The sequence below is a fragment of the Arachis duranensis genome, chromosome 5 (genome assembly GCF_000817695.3).
Source record: "Arachis duranensis cultivar V14167 chromosome 5, aradu.V14167.gnm2.J7QH, whole genome shotgun sequence".
Taxonomy (NCBI): domain Eukaryota; kingdom Viridiplantae; phylum Streptophyta; class Magnoliopsida; order Fabales; family Fabaceae; genus Arachis; species Arachis duranensis.
Genome location: NC_029776.3, coordinates 3991042 through 4010448, shown reverse-complemented (window position 1 = coordinate 4010448; position 19407 = coordinate 3991042). Strand labels below are relative to the sequence as shown.

The 19407-nt window shown below is 34.2% G+C and overlaps 2 protein-coding genes across 3 annotated transcripts in view; both read left to right on the top strand.

The window, feature by feature from the left end:
* Positions 1–450: 450 nt before the first annotated feature.
* On the top strand, positions 451–6638 carry LOC110280880 (ankyrin repeat domain-containing protein, chloroplastic). Of its 2 annotated transcripts, XM_021142029.2 has the most exons (9): positions 451–804; positions 2029–2234; positions 2894–3788; positions 4231–4307; positions 5003–5101; positions 5183–5281; positions 5522–5620; positions 5717–5815; positions 6150–6638. In XM_021142029.2, exons 3-9 carry the CDS (start codon positions 3050–3052, stop codon positions 6261–6263), a joined length of 1326 nt encoding a protein of 441 aa, XP_020997688.1. In that variant the 5' UTR covers positions 451–804; positions 2029–2234; positions 2894–3049; the 3' UTR covers positions 6264–6638. The 2 variants fall into 2 exon arrangements, with proteins under 2 accessions (XP_020997688.1, XP_020997687.1); XM_021142028.2 differs by lacking the exon at positions 2029–2234.
* Positions 6639–7848: 1210 nt separating this feature from the next.
* Positions 7849–19407, top strand: part of LOC107487302 (uncharacterized) — a gene marked incomplete in the record, with an annotated part of 24088 nt that continues 12529 nt past the window's right edge. The window contains 4 exon segments of the mRNA XM_052261498.1: positions 7849–8069; positions 18574–18663; positions 18960–19097; positions 19204–19328. Coding sequence (XP_052117458.1) covers positions 18577–18663; positions 18960–19097; positions 19204–19328 — 350 coding nt within the window.

Genomic DNA, 19407 nt, shown 5'->3' with positions numbered 1-19407 from the left:
GATTAAAATATACATATTTTTAATTTACAGACATTCAAGTATTTAAATATATCTACCAAATAAATTTAAATATAAATAAATGAATTCTTATATAGTCAATTATCAATTATATTTAAAAAAATAGACAATAACAATCTATCTGTAAGTCGGACCGAAAAACCTGTTCCTTGGCAGAGTATGGGACGGAGCAAGGAATAAAATCGGTGAGAACCGGACGGGTTTGGTAAAAACTGATGAACTGATGGTTTGAGAAATTCAGACTGGTTCGATATTTTAATTTTTAAAAATCCCGACCCCAAAATAATGTCGGTTAAATGCAAAAACCGCCAATTTCAGAAATCGTTATCGAACTGTCGAACTGGCTGGGAACCAATCGGTCGAACCGAATTGTGATCCGGCCGGTTTTTTGAATTGGGAAGCAAACGGCGCCGTTTCATTGATTCAGAATCAATGAACCCTAACTCCTCCACAGCCCTATCCTCCAGAACCAGAACGCGCTAGCCTCTCTTGTATCTCTCACACTCAGTCCAGAATTCCTGCTCCTCCCTCACTTCCGTCCAGCCACCGCCTGCTCCCTCACTTTCCCTTCATCGCGCAGCAGCCGTCGCAACCTTCCTTCCCCTCCATCGCGCAGCAGCCACCGTGCGAACGTGGAAGCCTCCGTCGCGCAGTCACTTCCGTCGGCGCCAGCTCTGTTCCACTGCAGCCACTGCCTGTTCAAAGGCCGTTCGAAGCCCATTCGAAGGTGAACCTTGTCGTGGTGTCTCCCTCTTGCGTGCTCTGTTCAAAGCTTCTAGCTTCTAGGTAATTTTTTTTAACTATAATTGAATAATTTGTTGTTACTGTGAAGTTCTGTGAATTGTGAACCGTGAACTGTGAGCTATGTCTATGATTTATATTTTTTATTTTTCTGTGAACTGTGAAGTGAAATGTGAACTTTGTTGAATGATTGTTGAATAATTATTGTTACTTAAGTTGTGCACTTTGTTGTTGTAACTTGTTACTAGGTTGAATTATTATCGAATAATTTTGACTTATGATTATTGGGTTGGAGTGATTTGATGTGGGTACTTGTGAACCTGTGATTTTGCACTTGTTAATTTGTTAAATAGTTATTGTGATTCTTGCAATTGAGATTATTGGGTTGCTTTGCTCTTCTCAAATTGTTAATTTGCTAAATTGTTGCTGTTATTGTGATTCTTCATTCTTGAGATTGAAATTGTGTTTGTTTTTTGTTATTGGGTTGCTGGATTTTCTATTTAGATTTTGTACTTGTTAGTTCGTTAAATTGTTGTGATTCTTGAAAGTTGAAATTGAGATTATTGGGTTGCTTTGTTCTTATCAAATTGTTAATTTGTTAATTTGCTAAATCACTGGTGTTACTGTGATTCTTGAGATTGAGATTGTCTTTATTTTTTGTTAGTGGGTTGCTGGATTTTCTATTCAGATTTTTTGTAATAATAATTGTTGAAACATTGATTAATTGTTGGTTCTAAACCTTGTTGTTAATTGTTTGAAGCATGATTAATTTTTGAAGCATTGATTGATTAATTGTGATGCTTGGTGGTTGTTGTTTGATCTCACCGCATTTCAGCATTTGATCAATGAAATGTTTTGCAAACATTCAGTTTTTGGTTTGCATTTTCATATATTGACTTGGATTTATACCTTACTAAAAGTTATCCAACGGAATAAGTCAAGCTGATCTCATGAAAATCCCAAATGACTAATAAGATTGAATGACAAACTTGATCAGTTGGATGTTGGCATTTTATGTATGGTTGGTTGTTTTTGTTATTTGACTTTTGAATTTGTATTTGAATATGTTTATTTATATTTTATTTATTATTTTATTATAAAACGGTTTTTTCGGTTCAACTACGGTCGAAACGGTTGAACCTATGAACCAGTGAACCAGTAACTAGAATGGTTCAATGACTGGTTCGGTTTTCAGAACCTTGCACCCCACCCCAGCTCTCTCATTCACACTTTCTTCTCTCTATTCCTAACGGCCCACACACACCACAGAGCTGGTCGCTGGGAGCTCACCTCGACATCACCGCCGTCGCCGCGCCTCTCTACTCTGTCTGAGCTCGGCTGCTCGCGCGTCTCTCGCCTTCGCGTCTCCTCGAGCTGTGCTTCACTTCTTGCTCGTCAGCTCGTGTCGTCGTCCGTCCTTGCCATCACTGCTTCTTGCTCGTCAGCTCGCTGCTCGCTGCTCGTTTTGTGTGTTTGTGAGCTCTGATTTCTTATGATGCTAGTATGTAATGTAATTGACTAATTGATTGGTTATGAAATTATGATAAGACTCGAATTTGTTAATTTGTTGAATGGGAAGCTTGCTACATATTAATTTAGTTATGCTGCAGACTGCAGATTTTGTGTTGGTTTGCTAATTTTGAATTTTTAAAGAGAATTTTGGAGATTGGTATTTAGTTATTTAGTTTTACTTTGTGGTTATGCTATTATGATTCTGCTAATAAAAATAATAGGGATGCACCTTATTTTTAATTTTAATTTTGAGGGCCCTGAAATTACCATTGTTAGAATTGATTGTTGATTGGCTCTAATTGGTTGTTAATTGTTTAATAGGCTCCATTGCTACAATGTGATTGTTAATTGCTTAATTGGAATTGATTGCTAATTGCTTAATTGATTGTCAATGTGATAGTGTGATTAGAATTAGATAATAAGCTCCGTAGAATTGATCGTTAATTGCTAATAGACTGTTAGAATTGATTGGGAATTGTTAATAGGCTTCATTGCTAAAGTGTGATTGTTAATTGCTTAATTGGAATTGATTGCTAATTGTCTAATTGATTGTCATTATTATTATGTCAAATTAAGTTATTAGTATAGTATTGACTAATAATATGTCTTTTTATTTAAATAGGATCGGATCAGTTAGTTCAACCAGTGATCCAGTAGACTGATCGGTTCAATCCCCGGTTCGATTCTGACACCTATAATTGCAGTTGAATCCTTCCATAATCCACAAAGCCTTTTGCAGGCAAAGATACGGTTCCGAGCAGCAGCATCCAAGTGGGCTATGTTCCACTACATGGCTCTGCTGAATCCTCCTCATCCTCCCTCTATCTTCTCTTCATTCCCATTCTTCACTCCTTCTCCGCAGTTTCTCAAATTCCCCAGAATCTGGAAGAACCCACACTCTCTCCCCACATCCTTCCAGTCCTTCAACGAAGAAGAAGACGAACACGTTATTGGCGACTGTCTCGTCTACGAGGAAGGAATTTTCGATGACCCCATTTCGCAAAACCAGACCAATTCCCACTCTGATAATTCTCGCACTCTCACCCCAACCAGAACCAAACCAAGTTCCAAGAAGCAGGTTCCTGAAATTGCCACTGAAAACTTGGTTCCCGACAAATGGAGGGAGGTTCAGGCAGAACTCAACATAACCAAGAAGGAGAGGCGCAAGATTGCTCAGGAGATGGAGTTCAACAGCAAGGTTATGAAGAAGAGACAAGGCTTGGTTCCATTGAGGGACATGAACCTTGACGAGTATAAGGCTTATAAGGAGGCCAAGTTGGCACAACTGAAACCCCTTGTTCTCGATAACCCTTCTGGTTTTCCAGTGAAAGAGGAAGGTTCCATCAGAAATGGAGGTGATTTGAATGATGGGTATGATAATGGTGGTGGTGGTAGTCGGCGTGTAGAGCCTAAGAATCCTAAGTGGGCTGTTTATGGGAAGGGTTTGGACAATGTCACTGAGTTTTTCAACAGTGAGGACTATGACCCTGCCAGTGCTGATACTAAGAACAACGAAGGTATCTCCCTTTTAACTTGGTCTCTGGAAATTTGCAACCTTGATGTATGTATGTATGTACGCTATAAGAGTTGACACAAATATTTCATTTTTACTCGTGTACGTGTATCTGCATCAAATACTGCTACTTTAAATTTCTTAAATTTGTGACTAGTTCTTTCATAGAAATGCGGTGTTTCAGTATTGTATCATGTTGTATTCAATACTTCGTATTTGCATTTGTATTTGTGCAGCATAGATGTATGATTGGTATGATAACTAACTGATTGGTTCTGTAGGGCTTTACATTGTGGTGGTTATTGAGTGGCAATATACGGATTAAGATAATGGACTTGTTAACTGTGATAGAATGAATGGTTTTATTCGTTGTTTGTTTCATTGTTCTCAGAGAGTGGTGTCTTAAGCTTCTCTTTGCAGTGTGTAATGTGCATGCCTTTTCATAGGTCACCGGAGGTTGTTCACTAAGGAGGAGAAGGCTTTATTGAATAAGCGAGTACCAGATTTGGAAGCTGCTACTTCAGTAAGTTTTCCATGTCTTATCAACAATGATTGATGGCTATTTGCTGGTTTTAATATGATTATTGGGAATGAGAATCTTTCACTTTCACCTTATAGAGGTGGTGTATTGAGGCTTAGTTTGGTAAATATTTTACTGTTTAAAAGTTGTAGCATTTGTGTTTGGTAAATTAAATTAAAAATGGCTTTTATCAAGCATAAGCAACAAGAAGTGCGTCTGGTAAAATGGCTTTTAAAATTTAAAAATACTATAATAGACATTAATATAAGAATTAAATTTGAATATTAATTAATATCGGAGGTTATATTAGACTTTTTAATTTTGATAAACACAAGCCAACTTTAAAAAGCTCTCCCTTAGATACTTTCAAAAGCACCCATGACTTTTAAAAACTATAAGCATAAGCACATGAGCTTTTTATTTACCAAATGCAAAATGAAGTGTTTATACTTTTAAAAAGCACAATCACCTCTCCAAAAAGCTTTACCAAACCAAGCCTGAGTAATCTCGGTATTTGCAGATGTTCTATGCTGCTTCATTCTTGGAATCAGAAACCTTCTACATTTTCCCTTTTTTTTTCCCTTGGCAGAATTGTAGTATAGGTATAGAGAAGTAGGTCCTGATTTACTTATTTGTAGCCTTTTAGTGAACTTAATTATGTTATTTATTTAACTTATGGCTAATACTGATATTTTCAGGAAAAATGGCTTCCGCTGCACACTCTTGCTGCATGTGGAGAATTCTACCTTTTAGATTCTTTGATGAAGCATAATGTAGATATTAATGCTGTTGATAAGGTATACATATTAACTTGCCGCGTTAGAGACTAAAATGTGTGCGATCCTCTCGCAGAGCTGTAATGATTCACTTGTTTCCAGGATGGTTTGACAGCTCTTCACAAAGCGATCATTGGAAAAAAGCAAGCGATTACTAACTATCTCTTGAGAAATTCAGCTAATCCTTTCGTATTGGATAGAGTGAGTAAAAACTACTAAATTGTCTTGTTGTTTGGATTGTTTTCATTGCATATGTGAATCTTTTTACTTGTTAGTTTTCTTTTGGAAGTTAGATTTTGTGCTTATTTTGCCACCAGTTGGAAATAATCAACAGTCAAATCACATCTAGTCATAAGGATTTCATCTTAATGTGAAGAGCATATCGAACATTAGCCTTAGTTACCTGTTGCTGATACTCTACTCTGTTGTTTTTGTAAACAGGATGGGGCCACCTTGTTGCACTATGCAGTACAAACAGCTTCTAGCCAGACAATTAAAATTCTCTTATTATACAATGTGGATTTAAATCTTCAGGACAATGTATGATTAGTACTCTCAAATTCATCTTATAAACTCTTTCTTTTGTCAATTTTGTGATGAACTGCTTGATAAGACAATTGATTTGCTCCATCACAGGATGGCTGGACACCATTACATCTTGCCATTCAAGCTCAGAGAACAGATTTAGTTAGGCTTCTACTCATTAAAGGTGCTGATAAGACAATAAAGAACAAGGTAATTTCCTACTAGTACTTTGGCTTGGTATTGTTGTTGTTGATGAGAATTTCTAAAATGCCTGAGGAATTGTTAATTGCTGCATATGTTATGCTAGTTTCTCGCGACCCATAGTAATTAAAAAGATTTTTCTTTTACAGTATCACAATCTAATATTTAGTTTTGGCAAATCTTGACGGCATCAATTAGTCTGTTTATTGAATCAGTTTCAATAGAGCTTAATAGATTTTGTTACACGCTGCTTCAATAATTTGTTTGGTGCTTAAAACAGTAACAGAGTGTTCAAGGCTCATAGTTTCTTGTTGTGTTGGCTTCTCTGTGTTGTTTGTCTCAGGATGGTTTAACACCACTTGATCTTTGCCTTTACTCTGGTCAAAGTCCCAGAACATACGAGCTAATCAAGTTGTTGAAGTTGCCGCAAGGGCGCACAAGACTCGAGTCCAGGTAGGGCTAATAATCAATATGACGACAGAAAGATTTGGCGCGCGAGTTATGAGCAGTCATTGCGAAGTCTTGCATGACTATTAGCACGTAATGGATTCTCTCGGATGAAAATTTCCCATGATCTTGTAACACATCCTTTTGGGGCGAAATTTTCCGGTTTGCTCAAGGAGGAAGTGATAAAGGACATTATGTAAGGAAGGCAAAGATCACTCCATGTAAAATTGATTCCTACATGGAACAAAAGAGCATGCGTGTTTAGAAGTTAGAACCAATATAGTCATCATAGGAGAATGTGTGTGTGTAAGTGTTCAGTGTCGTGTATCCAACTTCTTGATACTCACTAAATTCTAATGGCATTTTCTTTGCTCGTTTTTATCTCTTGGATGGTTTGACTTGTCTTTTTGCCTTTAACTGAAACAGATGGATGACTTAATCAAAATTGTTAGAGGCAATATCAAATGTTATGACTGATGGGGCTAACAAGCAAAACAACTTTTCAAAGATTTTGACAAACAGGCCAATAATAGTCATTGTAATTTTTCTTTGCAGGAAAATAGAAAAAAAAAATGACGTAGCTAAGCTGTAATCAACAAAATCATTATTGTGTATAAATAAAATAAGGGGAGTGTTAAGTAAACAATAATCATCTTGAACAACATGAACAACCACTAATTAAATAAAAATATACTACATTTTTAAATTAATCATCTAAATTTTAATATTAAAATAACCATTTGTACATCTAGTGAAATGAACATTCGATATATCTATTGTTCACATTATTTAATATTTTCATTGTCTACTTATACTTTTCCATAAAATATTAATCCTTTTTGTGTGCAAGTCATGCGATTATATTTTAATATTCTATTAATATAAATATAATAACCAAGTTTTTTTTCAATAAATTATTATTTGTATCCTTTTGTTTATAATTACTATTAGATTAATAGACAGGTAATCCAATTTTTTATATTCAACTTATATATGGATTGTGATTCTTTTATCACTGCAAAATCAATAATTCGTATTCTATATTTTGATATTTTCTTCTCCATTCTTGGGAAGACTATTTTCTCTTTTTATTCATCAAAATCTAAAATAAACTGGGCCCTAATTTGATCTTCACTATTTTATACTTATTCATTTGATTTATAATTTAATTCACTACTTGCTACTTCTGTATTCTGAAATCAAGCATTGCAAGTTTGCAACCGAATAAATAAAGGTGATTTCTTTCATACCCAACTAGTTTGAGGGTATTACATACCCTTCCTACATGTTCCAATTAAGTGTTGACAAATGTATTCATTAATTCCAGTCATCAAAGGATTTTTTAATTTTTTAAAATTAAAAAAATTGAATTTAATACATGTATTATATACTTAATATATACACAACTTAATACACTCTACATACGTTTTAACTCTAGTTAAATCAAATCACCATACATGATAAACTTTAAATAAATTAAAAAAAAAAAGAAAAAGAAAAAATTGGTTTTCCTCTTCTTCCCTAATCCCAATCCCTTCAACGGCACCAATTTCCCCTAACCCTAATCCCCTCAACGGCACCGATTCCCCAGTGAGGCAGCAAGTCAACAACCCCTCCAGGCTCCAACACCGCCGGCCGTCTCGTCGTCTTCATCTCGCCGGACACGGTGCGGCTCCGACGACCTCCCTCCACGTCGCGTTTTGGCTCGCAGCCTCGCAGGTCGTCTTCTTCATCGCAACTCCTTGCTCTGTCGGTGCTTCCTCTCCGTCACTGCTTCCTTCCCTTCGCCAAAGTCTGCTTCGCTGTGCTCGAACAGGTTGGTATCTCCTCACTTCTCTGCGTTGGTGAAGTGAAAGTGTGAAACCCGTTATCTCTGTGTTTTTTGTTATTCAAGTGGATTTTAATTTAATTAAGCGCGTGAGTAACTGATTAATGATGTTGAATTGTTGATTATAAATCTGTTTATGTTATGTTGTTAATGGCAGATTGATGATGTTTATGGTATATCTGTTTATGAATCTGATTAATGATGTTGAATTGCTGATTCTTGGCTGTGTAACATACATAGGTTAATGGCAGATTGATGTTTGTTTTCTGATTATTAGTGTTTATGGTTGTTTTTTTGGCATACCAAACTTTATTCCATATTCATCCCAGCCACTCTTCACTGCTACACAGTCATCTCCAGAAACTATATAGCAATCTTCAATTCTGGTGTTTGTGCAAGAATATAAGAATAGGAAAAAAATCAACAAAATATAAGAAAAAAATTTATTAATCTATATTCTATATGATTTGTTTAGGCACTCTTAGTTTGTTGTTTGGAGACGGAGTAATATATAGTCTCAAACTCTGCTGGGATGACTTAGGGTGTGTTTGTAAAATACGTTGAAGAGGATAAAAGTGCGTTTCAACATTATCCCAAAAGCTCGTTCACTAGAAGTAAGAAATTATAACTTCTGCGTTTACTTTACTCAACGTACGTTTAGGTTTGTTGCTAGTTATTATTGGTTTTTCCATAATTTTTTCTAAATAAATACTGAGAATATTAAAACAATTATTCTAATTTTTGTGCATTATTTACTATTTTCATTTTTTATAATATGTATTATTATTCCAATTAGAAATGATAAATTAAATAAAAAATTAATTATAAATAATAATAAAAATATAAGTTGTAAAAAATTAGAATCTAAAATAATAATAAAAATAAAATTAAGAGTACTTAAAGAGAGTACCAAAATATGTTATTTTAAATATTTTTTAATTTAATAAATAATTTTTTTAATAATTAATTAATTATTTATCTAAAAGTAATTTTAACTAATATTATCCAAATAATATTTATTTTATCAAAATCAATTTTAGTAAAAATTACCAAACATAAATCATGTTAGTACAAAGTCACTTCTACCCAAAATTAATTTTACAAAATCACTTCTATTCAAACTCCAATTTGCCCAACATAAATCCAAAGACACACTTAATCGATAGTCATATAAAAGGTTGTAACGTTCAAAAAAAATTAAACATAGTTGCTGTGTTTTAAAGATGCTAAGGCAAACACTCTGGATAGATGCATAATATTAAATCTGTCATGTGATTTGCTTCCGGCGTTGAAGCATAAGAGAATCAAGTGCCTCATAACTTGACCCACCTTTGGCCAACAATTTCAACGCACTCTCTTTGACCTCTTTGACTCTCTCTTTCACCGCCTTCCTTTCTTCATCCTCCATTACACAACCGCACAACTCCCATTACACACCCTCACCACTCTCCCTATTAATAGTACCTGTTATTTTGCTGGGATCACAAAAGTCAAAAACTCAAATGTGATTTTGAAATGCTTTTAAGACTCTACTTTGAATAATGTGAACATATATATGAACTAATAACTATATCACAAGGATAGGATTATTATTATTATTATTATTATTGTTGTTGTTATTATTATTTTTATTATTATTATTATTACCTGCTATAAGTTGGATGAACATGCCATGATCGTGAATTCAGGAGTGTTAGATTTGAGATTTGGATATTGTTTGAGAACATTAATTCAATTGTAATAGTACGACTAATTTTATGGATTGTTATTTTTATTTAGTCAAATTAAGATACTATTGTAGTAGTACTAACTAATTTCATGTCTATTTTTGTATTAGTTATCTTTAGAATTTGAATGTTGGTTGTTCTTAAAATGTTCGTGAAGATATTATTTTAAATTTTATAAGTCTGTGACTATTTTTTATTTTTTTATTTACGTGGGACCGGTTTTACCGGTTCAACCAGTGATTTATCGGTTGAATCAATAAACCTGTGAACCAGTAGCTTGATCGGTTTGATCACTGATTCGGTTCTTACAACTATGAATATAGTTTTTAATGGAAAGTTTTGAAAAATCTAAGCTGCTGTTTTATAACTTTGAAAACTAAATATTGGTTAAAACTATCATCATAAACTTATAAACTTAAAATTAATTAATACATAAGTGCGTTTATCACAAATTTTTCTTATGTATATCTACATTTGTTTACTATTTTTTTATTACATTGATTGATTGTGTATTATTATTTATTGTGATAATGTTTTTTTTACTATTCAAATTTCCTTAGATGCAATTGAATAGTATTGTGCTCATACATTTTTTTTTACATTTTATGTTAATAATAGACTTACAACACAAGTATGGGGAGCGTTCACAAAAATTCAACAGAGAGTTCTGTTGAATTTGATGATTTAAGTTTTGAGTATAGTGGTTCTAGTGAAGAAAATGATATAAATATATCTCAAAAGAAGGGTACAATTGATGAAGCTATGAAAATGGTCGATCGTGGAGATGGATTTGGTGAAGTTGAGAAGAAGTTAACTGAGTTGACCAGGGATGACATTTGGGGTATTGAGCATGATAGTGTAGAGGAGTGTGTTCAATTCTACAAAAATTATGCCAAAGTACATGGTTTTGTTGCAAGGTGTGATGAAAAGGGTTATGATTTCAACGGCAACCTTAACATGAGACAAATGGTTTGTAATAGAGAGGGTACACGGAGAAAGAAGTATCTGGAGATGGAGAATAGGAAAAGAGACCACAGGCCGATAACACGTGTAATGTGTCAAGCGAGAATTAGATTTCACTATGATATGAAATTGAGGAAGTGGAAAGTCACTGCATTTGAAGAGACTCACAATCATGACCTCATCCCACCTAAATATATACAATTTGTCCCCGCATATCGCGTAATGACCGAGGCCGACAAAGCGCAAGCCAACAGTCTGCATGATTATGGTGTGAGAACTTGCCATATAATGGGGTTCATGTTAAAGCAAAAGGGAGGACCTGGAAAAATTGGTTTTACAAAGAAGGATTTGTATAATCATTTTGACAAATCAAAGCGTGCTAAAGTGAAAGATGGTGATGCATATGCAGCATTGAGTTACTTGATTTCTAAGGCTGATGAGGATCCATTGTTGCAAGGAAAATTTACTCTGAAAGATAATAAACTTGAAAATTTAGTATGGGCTGACGGAGCTAGCATAATCGATTATCAATGTTTTAGTGATGTACTAGCATTTGACACAACATACCAGAAGAATAAATATAACAAGCCATTGGTTGTCTTCTCAGGAACTAACCATCACGGGCAGACATGCATATTTGGTTGTGGCTTGCTAGCAGATGAGAAGCATGAGACATATGTATTAGTTTTGAAGATGTTTCTTGAAATAATGGGTAATAAACATCCAACAGCAGTGGTGACAGATGGTGATCTTGCAATGAGAGGAGCAATTAGAGAGGTGATGCCAAATGCAACGCACCGACTTTGTGCGTGGCATTTACATCGCAATGCGTGTGAAGCTATCAAGAATTCTGAGTTTCTTCATGGATTGAAGCACCTTATGTACGGGAATTTTTTTCCGGATGAGTTTGAAGATAAATGGCATCGCTTGGTATCAAAATTCAAGCTTTCTGAAAATGAATGGGTGAAAAAAACATACGAGATCAAAAGGATGTGGGCTTCTGCATATTTGAACGACACGTTTTTTGGTCGAATTAGGACTACGTCACAATGTGAAGGAATTCATTCGTTGATAAAGCACTATATCGATAAAAAATGTTATCTTTTGGATTTGATGCATAATCTTAACGAGGCAGTGAGGCAATATCGAACAAATGAACTGTTGTCTGATTTTAAGTCATTGTTCTCAAGTCCAGTTTTAACTACATGTTTCGAAGACATCGAAAAGGAAGCAGCCAATATTTTTACCCATAATATGTTTAAAGAGGTAAGAAATGAGATACTAGAAGCGAGTAAACTAAACGTTGTCGGCCATTCAATTGACGGTAACAAAATTGAGGTGAGAATGAACAAATATCAAGAGCCGGCTATTGAATATAAGGTTCGGTATGATAGAAGCACTAACAACTTTGCTTGTGATTGTCGATTATTTGAGAGCCGTGGTATCCCTTGTTCCCATATTTTTTGTACTATGAGACATGACCATATTAGCACTATTCCTAATACTCTTATTCACAAGAGGTGGACGAAAGATGCTAAAAAAGAATACATTAGTTCACTTACTGCCGAGGATATTGAATCTGAAAAGATTGCTGGTGTTAGGTACGGTGCTCTAGCGACGCTTTGTTTTTCACTATGTGATAAAGCATCGAAACATCGAGATGACTTCATGGAAATCAGAGAAGACATTTTTGGATTGATTATGAAACTCCATAAAAGACACAATCCAAATGACAAGCTTCCTTCTACCGCCAACTTGGTAGGTGACCCAAGTGTTGTGAAGACAAAAGGAGCCCCACGACAAACAACCAAGACTGCTAAGGCCCGTAAGTGTTCGCATTGTAAACGGATTGGTCATACGGTTCGTAGGTGTCCAAAACTATATGGTGGAGAATGCTCACTAAGTTCGAACGAAGATAAATTGAATACTGACATTGACCAATCAAGTACAGAATCAAATGGTGATACGGTAATATCTATTATTAATTTTTCTTTGTTTAGGCTACATTCTTTTCTGTACTACTTATTACTTTTAAAATTTATGTGTTGTTGGAATATATTGTATTACAGGATATGTCTGATGAGGAAACAATACACCAACGTAACAAAAAACGTAGTGATTTCTTTGAAAATATCCAGAAAAAAGTGAATAAGCCTCATGTCCAATCTACAGAAGTTCAAAGCAACCAGTACAATGATAACAGAACAGAAAAGGCTACTGCACAAACAAAAATAAATGCACCTGAAGCTGCTTTTGCGGTATATAACTGTGTATTATAATATAATTTGAACTGCTAGAGATTTTTTAATAGTTTTTATAATTTTGCATGTAGGACACAAAGAAGGATAGAATTTCAAGTGTCGAAAAGAGTAAGAAAAGAAAGCGGTTAGATAATAATCGCATCGAAAAGGTTAGTTTGTCATGTTGTATTATCGTGTATTGATTCAATAATGTATAAAAAATGTTTTTAATAATTTATTTTTTTATATTTATTTAACAGGGTAGAAAACCAAATGAAGCAGATCATGAAGAAGTTCCCCCCGAAATTGGAACTTATGGTGCTATATCCTCTACAAAGGGTATTGAGAGGTTTCAATGCATGAATAGATTACCTATGTACCCCAGTTTTAATGGATATCCCATGCCACCTTTTTATTCATACAGTGGAGGTAGAACACCCATGTTCCAGATAAATCCATCACAAGCTAATGTACCAAATTACTACTATTATTGGAATGCAAGAGTTCAAGATTTTAAGAAGAAGAAGAATTAATGCATTCGTCATGGATTATAAGTTGTGACTTGTGTTCGCTATGAAAGTGTATTACTGTATTCGAAACAAATTTTATGTGTAAGATTCTAGATTTACAAAAATTAAATAATACGTTATTTTACTATTTATTCATCAAGAATATATTTTCGGAGATTTTTACATAAAATGCGAGTAATTTCTTAATTATAATTTAAAGTTCTAGTAATTTAGAAATAATGAAAATTTGATATAACGTATTTTGAATATTTAGTTTCGAATTTATTTTATAAACAAAGAAAAATTTATTTATTTATCTATAATTTTAAAATAGACTATTTAATTAAAAATAATTTGCAAAAGAAAAAAAATATATAATATCCTTAAAATTAATTTTATTGACTGAGTTTAGTTTTCAACTCATATTCCAATTCAATCTGTAAATTCCCAATTCAAACCCTAATTTCACCAACCTTAACCCCTATTACTCAACTCACACACACGTAACCCCCAGCTGCCACTCACTCACCACCACTATTCCCCTTTCCCTCTTACCCACACCCACACAAGACACACACATACACTAACAGTGGAAAGATGAAAGAAAGAGAGGGGAAATCTGAGAAAAGGAAAACAGAGGAAGAGAGCTTTCGAAAAAGAAGGAGGAAGGAGGGTGAAGCTGCTGCTGTGCCGTCGCGTCCAGCTCGCCATCGCTCGTCGTCGCACCGCGTCACCATCGAGAGTAGAAACGCGAGAGAGGAACGCGAGCCCATGGCCGAGGAGGGAAGCCCACTGCTGCGACGCCGGAGATGCGGGTCAGGACCGAGAAGGGGGACGACGCCGCTGAGGCAAGGAGCTCGACGCCATCGCCAAGGCTCTGTCATCGCCGCCACGCCGTGACCCCGTCGCCACTACCGAAGGCTCTAGTGATAGCCGCCGTTGTCTGTTGCATGTGCGAAAAGGAGAGAGGGGACTTGAGTACAAGGTAAGGAGTCGTGTGAGGCTGGTGCCGAGAGACAGAGGGCTGTTCAGCCGCCACCGCTGCTGCATCGTCAACGTTGCGGTTTCAGTAAAAAAAGGGGATGCCGTCGAAGTACCTCTGATATGGTCTAGGTCCCTTCCTCTAATTTGCTCTTTTTCCATTCTTGCTCTGCTGCTATTTTATTTGTTACCCTATTCTCGTTTTATTTCGTTTCAGCCCATAGCTCTATGATTTTTGTTAATGTTACTGCTGTCGCTACTGCTGGTTCTAAGCAGCCGCAGCTGTGAATTTAGAGAAAGAGGGTTTGTCGCGTTTAAATTCTGCGGTTTCGCCTAACTGAGGTACGGGATTTTTTTTTAAAAATAAAGGTTTTAAATTATGAATGCCAATAAAATTAAATGAGTAATTGTAAATAGTTTATGGTTGCTTCTGTGAATAATTGTTGGAATTGAGTTGAATCATAGCTGTGATTGATGATGTTGTGTATTTTGAAATTATACTTGCTGTTAGTACTTGTTGATGATGATTTTGAGTATGGAATATTGAGATGGCTGCTGGGAATATATTTGATGAATCATCACTTGAGATGCTAAAGAATGGATGAGGTGATAATATGGTTATGTTGCACCTATGATGTGAAATCGTGATATATTGAATTAAGAGTTGTTGGGCAACTTCGTTAAGTCAAAAGAAGGTTAGAAATGTGGTTTTAGATGATTCCTAGGCTTAAATATATGATTTGGTATGTGAGGTTGTTGGAAATATTTTGTGCAGAATTTATGCAGAAAGCTGCTTAACTGGCAGCAGAGATGATTTTTTGAATTTTAGTGGTGGCTGCAGATTTTTCTGGTTTTCTGGTTCTGCAGTACCAACTTCCGGACGCTATAACTTTTAATTTAAATAGAATTTTGAGTTGATTTCAAAAGAATTTTAAAGATCTATCAGTCTATTTTAAGTGAGTACAAGTTTCATGTTCATATCAATTTTGAGGACTTAGATAAATCCCTTGGAAGGTCGGTTGTTTGCTGGAAACTTTGAACTGGTTTATGAAAACAGGGTTCCACTTCCAATTGATAGTTACAAGGTTTTTAAAAAACCTTTTCAGAGATACAGACAGGATGGCTAATCAAAAAGCTATGGACGAATAGAAAGTTTGTTTTGGCTAGTTGCTTCTGGGTTTATTTTCCCTCGCCCTTGATGTTGTAAAGTGTTGTTTTTTTACAGAGGGGTATGTTGTATTTAAGTCTTGTATGAATAATTATTATGTAATCAAAAAGCCCTTTGCATATGGCCGCTAGTGCAATTGCATGTTAAAAACATGTTCAATGAAAATTTTTTGGACATAAATAATAGATTTTTATGATTGAATCCATATCTTATCTATCAATACGGTAATTTTTATTTTGATTTGTGGTTTACCACTAAAAATAAAGTAGTTTATTTTCATAATATAAGTGAAATAGTAAAAACTTAGAGATGGTCATATGAAGAAGACAAAGAAATGCTTAAAAAATGTGATTAATCCCATGGCGAGAAAGCCTTCAATAATTAATTCACAATAAACTAAAAACATGAAAAAGAATCATTACAGTTTACAAATTCCTAACAAATAGACTATTTTATTAGTGAGGATTAAAAATACAACTTTGTATGATATAACATAAAAGTAATAAAATCAGGAATGTTCGCCATGAGGGTAAAGTTTTAAAGAGCATTGATGTAAATTATATTTCAAATTTTATGTGCTTAATATCTTTTATTAGTGATGTTATTATTAATTATTGTTTTAAAATACTATGATACTTGGGCTTCTGGCCGTTTAAACGTAAAGTAAAATTATTTCTAAATCATTTAATTATATTTAATAGACTATTATTTTTTAATTAGACGGTATAAAAAATGTATGCTGAATACCCTATTCACAATTAAATGAAGAGGATATTATAATCACTCCTTTCTTCTTCCGTCTTTTCTTTTTCTTGTTACAGAAATATGAGAAGTCAGTCTTTATGAAAAATTACTTCAGAAATAATTAATGTGAAACCCATATACATGATGACCTTTGATGTATCCAGTTTCCAAATTTTCTATAAATGGATAAAATTATTTCCAGTTATCACCGTGGAATTCGAATGTGTTACACTCATATATGCGTATTGCTTTTTCTACTAGTAATTATGTCTTCAAGAGCAACTAACAACTCCATTTCAAAAAAATTCATAGCCGAAAGCAATCACACACCTCAATCACCATCTGATGACATTGGAGAAAACCTTGGCAGCGCTCAACAAAAATCAAACGTAACAAAAGCACAAGTGAAGAACACTCTGATGGAGGCCATCGAAATTTCGTCTAGGTTGGAATACACTTCAATTGATTCTATGAATTTTAAAATTTTTTTCCGTATTTTTCTTAAGAATTTTGATATTTACTTATTTATTTATAATGGTTTTCAGTCTCAATGAGGGTGTCAAGATGGTAGAAAATAAGGAGGAATTAAAATCTAAAGTAGAGGATGTGCCAGGTGAAACCATCTTTAACAAGGTGATGTTCAATCTCTTCTGAGATTGTTATGTTGAATCCACTAAGTATTGGTCGGTCTTCAATTAATTCATCGGACAATTAGTTGATTAAACGTCTATAGCATTTCGTGGAATACTAATGTAATCATTTTCTTATGACTTTCCAAATATTTTGTAGGAGAATAAAGGTAAAAAATATGATGCGCTCAACTCACAAATCATGAAGATGCAAGAAGTTGTCACTAACTTGCAAAACATGGCCTCTGTCAATCAATCTATGATGCCAATGATGCCTTACTTTCATCCCATGCCGTCACAATTTTATAATCATTTGGGAGGATTTAACCCAAGCTCACCTCCTTATCCATCGCTTTCAATGCCAATGACCATGTCTCCATATGCAAGTCCCTTTGAAAACCTTTCTTTTGAGCAAGCCATGACAGACACGATAATAAACAAGTTGGCCACTCCCCCGGTTGAAAAACCTTCTTTTGAGACAAAAAAATCTTTTCTCGGTGTGAAGAAGACTAATCCTAAAATTTCTAGAGCCCAGTCATCCAAAAAAATACATGGTAAACAATTATGTGTAGCAGATACTCCATCAACTGATGTTGTCAAATCATTGCTGAGTAACGCATCTCCTACTGGTTATCATATAAATCAGAGGATGCCAGGGTTTACAAAACTCCAACCGAGAAATCTTGGGGTTGAAGCTCCATTTGTGAGTGTCAATTGCTTAAGTTTTATTCGTCCAAACACTTTTGAAGATTTTCTAAATCTTGAGTTATTTTAAATTTTGAGCCTTAATTTTTTTTACCTTTTATTTTTCTTAATAGTGGCTACCAGTATTGTTTGCACCGCCAACTACCATGAAATTAGATGACACTGAAATCATGGTTGCAACCTACATATTTGGAACAAATAAAGATAATGAGTTTGGGAGGTAACTTATTTTGAAAAAATATGATCTTTATACTTTGTCATCTTACGATCGTATTAGAAGAACAATGCTAAATTATTTTTTTATATTTAATCAAATTGTAGACAAGAGATATTAGCAAAAGGATGCAAATTTGATGCAACCAGAGATTCTTTTTTTAACTTAATTCCAAAGGGTTGGATTGACCAAACTGTAAGTTATTTTAGTTGATTTAATTTTCGATATCAATTCAATCTCATGATTATTATCATTATCTAACCATGTCTAATATATATTTAGATACTGGACGTATATGCTCATATGCTAAATGATGAGGAGAAGACTACTTCCGGAGTTTTAAGACATTGGTATATGCCCACAGTCTTTTCGGTAAGCCACGTGTAATTTATAATAAATTTTTTTAATCAACATTTCAATAATTGTTAATATTTGTCACACTTGCTTGTATAACGTAATATAAGTGCTCCAAATGCTTATATTATATAAATAAATTGAAATTTTTGCACCAAAATAAATATATAATTTTCATCCTCATTCTGTGCAATATTTATATGTAATATTAGTTTGGCAATTTAACATTGACAAAATTATATTCTTCTCATTGTATAGCAAATGGCATTGTCGGGAACTATCCCAAGTAGTCAACTTCGAGAGGATTATAAAGAGGCATTTATGGGCAAAGTGGAAGTCCTTAGAAAGGTAAAATCATATGATATAATTTCATCTCTACTAAATAAAAATCTGTTCCTTTATTTGTTATGCATGCTTAATAAAGAAAATAATTTATGTTTGGTTTCACAACTTTTTTCATCAACATGTAAAGTGTTGAATTTTGTGATAATAAGTTTGTTTTGGATTATAAGACTTATGACTATATGAGACTTCACATTGAAGTCACTCCCGTGATAGAAACTTTAATACTTTTCAAATATAGAATTATATTTTTAAACCATCACACTCAAAACACAATAATTATTTCTTGTATATATGTACAGATTTATGTGCCTGTTAATGAAGATAATCTTCATTGGTATCTTGTTATCTTCGACATGAATCAGTGTCAAGTAATTTTGTTGGATTCCAACCCAGACCCTAAGAAGAAAGCAAGTAAAATATTCAGCATTAAGCAATTGGTATATCATTTCTGTATTCAAATATTTATGGCATCAATTTTACATCTTTATTTATACTATTTTTACCATTTATAAAAACACTAATTCAATGTTAACCACGTATTAGGCTTTGTACCTTGAAGGGATGCTTCAACATGAATCTTTCTATGACTTTGAGAGTACAATTAGGCCTAAGGTGTCTGAGTTTCCCATTTTGGAAGCTCTCGGAATAGGAAGACAAAGAAATGACTCGTAATTTTCTAGTTCTTTATTTGGTTTGTCAAGCAATCTTTTTCCTTTTGTCACATTGTCTAACTAGTACTTTTTTTTT